The sequence below is a fragment of the Phaseolus vulgaris genome, chromosome 6, assembly GCF_051622355.1.
Source record: "Phaseolus vulgaris cultivar YP4 chromosome 6, ASM5162235v1, whole genome shotgun sequence".
Classification (NCBI taxonomy): Eukaryota; Viridiplantae; Streptophyta; class Magnoliopsida; order Fabales; family Fabaceae; genus Phaseolus; species Phaseolus vulgaris.
In genome coordinates, this window is record NC_143503.1 from 25,194,367 (window position 1) to 25,203,694 (window position 9,328).

The following is a 9,328-nucleotide window of genomic DNA, read 5'->3' on the forward strand; positions in this document are numbered from 1 at the left end:
TCTGAAAAATAATTCTAAGCCAATATAAAATATAATTTTTATACAAATGTGAGAAGGTTGTGATGTTATAGATTCTGTTTTAAAAGCATAATGTAGCTGTTATTTGTCTTAAGAGGTATTTGAGATTTTTTTTTTTTTTTATAGAAGTTGAAATGTCTTTTAAATATATTTATTTTATTATTTGTTGAAAAAAAAAGGCTAACATAATAAAAAGGTTGATTTTTTTTTATTAAAAATCGATTTTAGAGACAAAAAATAATTAGTTGCTATAATAATTAAATTAGAAATAATTTTAGAAATTAAAAAAAATTGTTTCTAGATTAGTTTTTATTATTGTTAAATAGTTTCTAAATTGGTATGTAATTAGCAACCAATGTTTTAAATACTAATTATTTAGTTTCTAAATTTGATAGCAAAAACCTTGATTGCTAATTAGATATTAATTTATAAACCATTTAACAATAATAGAAATTAATTTAGAAACCAAAAATTTTTTAGTCTCTAAAATTATTTATAATTTAGTTACTATAGCAACTAATTATTTTTTGTCACTAAAATTTAATTTTTATTTCATGATTTTCTCTTAACTTTTTTTTTTTATGTATCCAAAATGATTTTGTAAAACTTTTGTATTTGGGTTAAAACTCCATGTATTCTATTTCTTTAATAATTTTTTTGATGATAAAAGATATATTGATGATTATTTTTGTTTGTGATGAATGCTGGAAATTGCATACAAATTTGAAGTAATGATATATTCTTTCTAGCTAGTATTTAGTGTAACGCAATCTTACTCACAAATTTAGATGAGAAAACAACATTGTTTTTTTTTTTATCAATAAAAAATTAAACAAAATAAAAGAACATTGGTATAGAAATGCAAATTTTGATAATTTATGTAGGCTTTTAGTTTTTGAGAAGACACCGCCGTACGTATATGAAGATACGTACTTTTCCAATGCAATACGTACAATAAGTGTTTATATTTTTTTAAAAATACTTTGAAGTCTGAACTTTATGACCCTGAGATTCTGTTGGTAAACATGGTTACCCTTGAACGCGGATTTCATATAGATTTAATAGGAAAGGATTAAGGACCTTAATTAGCCCTTTAATTTTGGTTTAATTCCATACTTTATTTTTTGTCTCTTCTGAACTAGTTTCTTGTCAGATGCCAATATTTATCTATTTCTTCATTACCTTTTGTGCAGTTGATCACACTACTTCCCATGGCACCTTATGGATCTAAATTAATAATATTGTTTTGATCAACCAATGTCTCAGTTTATGGGAAATGATATTTTGTTTTTTCTGTTTATTTAATACTTCTGTATAGTTACAAGAAATAATAATACCTTAGTACGTAGAAGTAAACTTTAATTATCTTCAAACATTTTACCATTACTAAATCCATGTACATTTAATGGCTTACCAAATATGTACATTTATTGTTCTAAACCATTATTTTATTTTCCTCTCACTAAATATTGATAGGAAGAAAAAGAGAAACAAAATAAAAAAGTACTATTGTTAATCTCAAATCTTCACTCTTTTTTTTTTATTAACAAGAATAAATAAATATGATGTAACACCTATTCATATATTACACTTATTTTATATTCTATTTCCTACCTGGAGAATAAACTACCTTTTTTATCAGAAAAAATAATAAAATTAAAAAAAATATTTTAGGATGTGCCAATCTTTTACAAGCATAACTAACAAGAAGTTACTTTTACAAAAAATAATCTACTTAATGATTAGGTTTTTCAGTCTTTCACTTTTCTTTTACAACTTATAACTAATTTTAATTTATTTACCATTTTAAATTCACTTTATTTCAACTTAGACCAATAAATTTTTCTGTAAAATTCTTATGAACATTTCAAAGAACTTTACAAAATTTTACAGAGAAATGTTTATTCTTTTGTAGGAATTTTTTCAAAAACAAAATCATATAAAGAAATATCTCGAAATATGGAAATATTTTAATAATATTAATTAATGGAAACCTTCATCGTCAGTTTTACTTTATATTTCATATAATAATAGAGACCAGAGAACCTTTTCTTTCTTATTCTGGCCTTCATTTTTTTTAATTATTCATGAATGTTATTTTCTTTTTATAAAATACTTCAATTAATGAACCTTTTCTTCTCCATGCAAAAATATATTTGACTGCATATAAGTATACCAACCCAGTCAAAATAAAGCAGCATGCACATTAATCACATGGGCTTAATTTTCCTTAAGAAACAAAGAAAAAAATGAAAAGGTGAAAGTAAGAAACTAATAATTTAATCATTAATAAAGATCCTTAACAAAACTTGGCAAAGTTTACTACATATATAGTTCTTAAAGCAACACATGGCAGCAAGCCACAACTTACACACACAAGTTAAATTACATATAGAAGGAAGCCAACCCCACCATGTGAGAGATATTCAAACCCCAAAAATTTGAAGTCACAGAAAGGGTAGCTTGGTCAATTTGAATCCACCAAGTTCCATAATTATCAACTACAACATCATCATCACCCACCATCATTATCAAATTCTCCTTTTGCATTGCAAGTACAGTAGTTGCTATATATACACACCTCTTACTCCACCTCCTTCCCTTCTTCAAACAATTCTCCAACATTCAAAGCTACACATAGTTTTAGCCAAAGGCTTGAAAGGTATAGTACCTTTTTTTTTCTGATCAGGATTCAAACTTGAAACCCTACATCAGTTATTTATTATTCAGATATATAAAGTAGAGCAACAATGGGAAATAGCTTAAGGTGCTGTTTGGCTTGTGTTCTTCCATGTGGGGCACTGGACTTGATTCGGATAGTGCATTTGAACGGCTATGTGGAAGAGATTACACGTTCAATCACAGCTGGAGAGGTTCTCAAAGCAAACCCTAACCATGTTCTCAGCAAACCTAGCTCTGAAGGAGTTGTTCGCCGGATTTTGATCCTCTCGCCGGAGACCGAGCTCAAAAGGGGCAGCATCTACTTCTTGATCCCGGAAACCTCGCTGCCGGAGAAGAAAAGACACGCCGGAAAAGGGAGCATTGGTGGTGACGGTGATATGAAAAAGAAAGCATCAATAAAGAAGAACAACAAGGGTGATAGTGACGAGTTTTCATCACGATCACTCAAAGTCTCTCACAAAGTTTCTAAAGAGAAAAAATCATCGTGCCGTGATCGCCGAAAAGGTCGCATCGGAATATGGAAACCTCATCTGGAGAGTATATCAGAAGACTAGTGGGTTTTGTGTTATCCGCCGGTTGCCGGAATCCGACATGGCCGGAAAAAGAAGAGAAAAAAAAAAAGAAAAAAAAATGTTCAATTATTAAAATATATAGGAACAGAAACTTTTTCTCCTTGTTTTATAAATGTACGTGGGGATTTGATTTTGTGGATAAAATTTTTACCTTGCTTTAAAATTGTTTTGCGGAGTTGAGTTTGATCAAACCTTTTAAATTTGTTTGCTTTCCAACAATAAGGTAAAAAGGATGGAGAAAAGAAGTTACCAAGAGTGAAGATTTCAAGATTGTACCAAACAATTTCCAACCTCAAGTTCATGCAAATATCGTTCTTTATTTATTTATGTTTGTTGATTTATATATATATATATATATATATATATATATATATAATATGAGTGAAGGGAAAATGTGTGTTTAACTTTAATTTGTACCCCACAATTGGAAACCCGGCTAAGCTTATCTATTTGTCTTAAATGGATTGCGGAAATCAAACTTTTAATTTGTAAGAAAACTAATTGTGGCATCCAACTAATGATCTAAAATAGTTTTGAATTTCCCATTTTTCAACGATTAAACCAAGTCTTATTTTTGATAATTAAGAGGAGCATGCACGTTAGCCACTTATATGTCTACTAAAGGAATCTATCCACACACACATATATAAAAGAAACTAAAGAAGAGGGTCTTAAGTTGACATTATTGTCATTTTAATTATATATTACCAACATTGTTTTTTGGCTTATAGTGTTCGTATTAATATTCCAACTTAATTAAGGCTATGAGCTGTAACTATATATATTATTTGAACCATCTAAGTAGCAATAATTAGAAAATATGCTAGTGTTTTTTGCTCTTGTCTAGAAGTCAAGGTAACATGAACATAAGAAAAAACCAAAATTAGCTATCTTTTCAGGCAATGGGGAGGGAATTTGGGATAACAGCCTTATTAAATTCTTAGCAAAAGTCTTCCTCAACCTTACTTAAAAAATCATTTTTACTAGTTGATGATGATTTATTTTTCTTTTTTATAACACTTTATGGGTTAATCTTGCAATTTGAGGGGAGTGAGAGGATATATTCATTTATAAATGAAATTAAAAAGAAAGAAGAAGAAGAAGGAAACATTATGCATGAGGTGGGGGCATGGTGGGTGCTTGAGGAATTAATATGACCACATATATAACATATAATCCATGATTTGAAAACTAAAGTAAACGTGGGTAGCTTATTTTGTTGTCTTGCAAGACATATAGTTCTCAAATAGCGACATCTTCACGCTACATTCATAAAGAAACAAAAGCAAACAAGCTGGCATATACATCTTCCTTAACTTAATATTTTTCCTATTAATTACTCACTTCTTCACATGGATTCTCCTCTCCTCTCTCCCATGCTAACAATACTATATAGTAACTAGACAATTCTTTGCACATCCCTTTGTCAGTACAACTCATGCATATATATTTTACTAATATCTTTGGACCATATGCCTACTACGGTTTCACTCCACCTTTTATTCTATGGGTAGATCTATCCACATATGTTTTTGTGAATTGAAACCGAAATTAACTGATTGTTTCTTGCTAGTTTACTTTTTTCCAAATCAAATAGTTTAATTTAATTTCTAAACCACTAAAGTATATATGTGATTGATTTTTTAGTGGGATGTCGGAGGAAGTTTCTGTCATGTTTTGTCAGGTTATGTTAGGAGCTGCTTTGTTTTTAGATGGTTCAAAGGTGTTATGCAGTTAGGCTGTTCATACCTTTTTGTATAAGAGTTGAATCACCCATGAAGTGATTCTTGTATATATATATTCTTGATTGTTGATAAAAAAAATATATGTGATTGATTCAGTACAAGAAGACATTGAGTCAGATATAAAAGTTTAGTTTCGGTTATATCCAAGACATTACTAGAGTGAGTTAAAGTGTTTGCAACTCGACTCAAACATCACATGAAGCATAGTGTTTGTCATGGAGATGCAACACAAGCACAAAGGGAGTCAAACAACTCCATGTTGGTTAAACCAACACAAAAGAAAGCAAAATATAAAGAATTTTGTTAGGATTGGACCGACTCTACACTAGAGTTGGGTATAACTAGGGTTGGGTTGTCTCTAGCTGGGATTGAAGTATGTTAGGGCATGACTGACACTAAATTTATTAGGTGCATACTAGAGCTTGGCCGATTCTAGGTTAAAATGTTGCATGTGAGGGTCATAATGACACAATTGTGAGTGCATGTGTTAGAGTCAAGTTGATGCTAGTTATTAGGTGGGTGCTAGGACCTGGTCGACTTTGCTTAAGTGAATTTAGAGGCACCTATCCCCATTTCTCTGCGCCATTTATCTCGAGTTCTTTCTCTTTAAAATTCCTAGCTTTCTCCTTCTTCATTGTGCCCTCAAATCTTCTCAAATTCGTAGTTTTTTCTTCCTCTCTTTGGCTCATGGGTCGATAAACTTAATCCTTGTTGGATTTGTGGCTATATTTGTTGTTCACTTAGTTGATTGTTGCCTCCATTTATGGTTGTCCCATTTATTGCTGTATGCGAGAGCTCTTGAAATCTTTGAAGCTTGGTCGAGGGTGGAGGTAGTGAGGAATATTTTGTTGTCATTTTTTGCAATGTTGTGTGTGTTGTCTTTGATGGGTTTCTGGTTTATTGAGAAGAGAAGGTACAAATTTTATATAAGGTTTAATATTATATAGGAAGTTTCAAAATTTTATGAGCAAGAGAGGATAGCAATGCGTGAGACTTGATTTGTATGTATAAGCACTTGTGCAAAAAGGTCAAAAGAGGACGACTATATATTTTCACTTTAAAACGACGACTTTCTAGCCGCATTTGATGTACACGTAGTCTTATTTCAAACAGATAAGAAGGCAGCAATTTAGCCACATTCTTATATGCTTCATAATGATTTATAAAAGGGATGTGTAATGCATTTAAGAATGTGGCTATTTACCATAGCCGCCCTTATAAATCTTTGCGTTGCATATAAGAATGCGGCTATAGTAAATAACCGCCGTTGTATCCGTTGTATATGATTATTTTTTGTAGTACATTCTGTTTAATGTTAATTCCCATATAAGAAAACGAGAGGAATTTTTTCATAATAAAAAAGTTTATTTACAAATGATGGCATACTTGTCGATACTTATAGTTATTCCTATTGAGCCCTTAATTTATACAATAAGAGCTCTTTTTGGTTTGTTATGATTTGGGTCATCCATTTTGTTATAGATGCATCTAGTCTTCCAATTCAAACAATAAGAAAAACAACATAATTACACAAATAATAAACTTCATAAGTAATATATATTTAAGAAAACCTATTTGCTTCGTGTCATCAAATTATTTAACCAAAAATTCTATAAACCAATAACTTAAAATAAATTCTTGATTTTTTTAAAAAACTTAACCTAATTCTTTCCTTTTGAAAAAAAACATAAAAAAGACAATCAAAACTAAAGTTGTGCATAGTGACACAACTTCTGTGCAAAATAATCACTACTGCTTTGTTTGGATTAGGGAGTGGAAATGAATGAGTAGATTTTAGATGATTTGAAGGGAAAGTGTAAGTGTTTGGATTAAGGTAAATATACTGGAAAGTGTAGGGAAAGTTTATGAAAGTTTGTGAATGATGTGATGGGTGTGGTTAAAATTATATTATTTTTAATTGATAAAAATGTATGTTTACAAATTTATCCTTATATTTAAAAATTATTAAAAAAATAATTTGATTTATTTATTTATAAATTATAATTATTTTTAATTAAAATATTATTTAAATATTTATAATTATAAATATTTGATAAAAACTTATTTTTATATTAAATAACATTATTATTTTTATCTCTTACTCTTTTAATTAATATAATTATTATATAAATTATTTCTTATTATTAAAAATTATTTGTTTTTATTACTATTTATATTTATAATTTATTATATCTATAATATGATTAATTATGTTATTTATAATAATTACTTTTTTTATAATATTAATTATATTTAAATTTTAATTCTGTTTTAAATAAAAATAATAATAATTTGAGTTTAAAATAAATGGGTAAAAATGTAAATTAATTAAATATATATATACATATACACTTTCTTCACACTTCTGCAAAGAAAGTTTTCAGTGCCAAAAGCATCTCGATTTCGGTGTTTTTCTTAATTTTTTGCTTTGGTTTCCCAACTTTCCTTGGTGTATAGCGAGTATGTGCTTTTCCACTCCTAGATACAAACGGACCCTACAAGAAATAGTGATTGTAGAGTCTCCAAAAAAGCGACACAAAGAGAAAAATAGAGAAGTTACATGGGGATAATGTGGGTTTAGCGTCCCAATAGAAATGAAAGTTAATCTTTTGGTTGCTATGCATTAGAGACGACCTCCAATGGGACACAAATTTACAAGGTAGCATTGGCTATAAAAAAAATATATTATTTAACTATAACGTAGGTTTGAGGGACACTAAAATAGATATAAAATTAATAACTATTAAGAAGTGGATTTTAAGCTTAACTCAACCTCATAAAAATGTTTTATAAGGTGAGGTTTGCACCCACTTATATACTATGAAATTTCCTAATATCTAATATATTATGGGTGGTCCGATAACGACCTGATAGTTGGTGGCTTGATAAGCCCAACAAACAATCGTTAGGATATGTTCAAAATGTCTCTGATACCATATTAAGAAGTGGACTTTAAACCTAACTCAACCTCATAAAACCGACTTATAAAGTGATGTTTGCATCCACTTGTATACTATGAAATGTTTTTATCTCTAGTCGATGTGAGATCTCTAACAATAGTTAAACTTATTGTCCTCGTTGGGAACACTTTGTGAGAAAGAAAATGTGAGTAAATTGATGCTATTGGGGATATTACCTGAGAAATAAATAGTAAAATGCACTTAAGGAGAGCGAAATGAAGAAGACGTAGGGTTTTGAGAGGAATTTTGAGATTATGAGTTTGAAAGTGTGAGCCAGAAATGAAAAATTAAAAGTGTGAGAAAATGAAAATGTGAGACAAAAATGTTTTAATGTTTTATTTTTTTTCTCATTAAATAACCTAGTGTGGGCTAAGGTGACAATAAACGTTCATGTCCCTTTAGTGTTGTCTTGACCTACGCTAAATGTAATAAAATATTAACTTGCATCCACTTTGTGTCCTTGTTCTTGACGCAGTATCATTCTGCAACTTATTTTTTGATTGCATCTACTTTGTGTCCTCATTCCATACACTAACTTATTATTATTATTTTAATAATTTTTAACTTGCATCCATTTTGTATCCCCATCTAGACTCAATATTATTTTGTCACTTAATTTTTTTCATTGCATCTACTTTGTGTCTCTATTCTAGACATTAATTTATTATTATTTTAATAAGTTTTAGTGTAAGTTAAATGTTTCCATTGTGGACACAATATTTGACATTTATTTTTGTGTCCAACTTGAGTAGACTTCTCTCATCTTAGTGATTTTATTTTATAACACCCACTTTTTATTGATAGCTAAAATAAATTTTTCTTATAGTAAGTTGTGTCATCCGTACACAAGATCAGTTATAGTTATATGTTATATTATTGTGACACAACTTCAGTTAATTAATATAAACAAAATTGTGTAAAAGACAAACAATTTCAACACAAAATTCGTGTACCACACCTATGACTTCATCTTTGTCATCTGTTTGCAATGCCCCCACAACTTAATCCAAATTGGTATAATTTTTTTTTCCTAAATCGATAATAATGGTTTTAAATTGGAGGTATTCCATTTTTCATATCCTTAATTATTCTCAAAGTTCTAAGTTCTATTTTATATTTTTTTTCTTCTAGTTTAATCTCTATTTCAAGCTTGAAACAAACTCAAGGATATCACTTGTATTTTGAAAGCTAGAATACTTGGCTAAGTTATCCTATGGTGTGAAAGGAGTTTCTCAAGTTTTGGAACATATAAAGTACCTAAATGCATGCAAGTCATAATCGCAAAGACTTTACAAATTTCAGCATATATTTAATCTATATGACAAATAAGTTCTAAAGTTTATTAATTTTT

General features: G+C 29.2%; 1 protein-coding gene across 1 annotated transcript; it reads left to right on the top strand.

The window, feature by feature from the left end:
• Nucleotides 1-2,427: 2,427 nt before the first annotated feature.
• LOC137831529 (uncharacterized) lies at nucleotides 2,428-3,435 on the top strand. The gene has a single exon (XM_068639243.2). The coding sequence runs from the start codon at nucleotides 2,769-2,771 to the stop codon at nucleotides 3,252-3,254; it is 486 nt and encodes a 161-aa protein (XP_068495344.1). The 5' UTR covers nucleotides 2,428-2,768; the 3' UTR covers nucleotides 3,255-3,435.
• The last annotated feature ends 5,893 nt before the right edge of the window (nucleotides 3,436-9,328 follow it).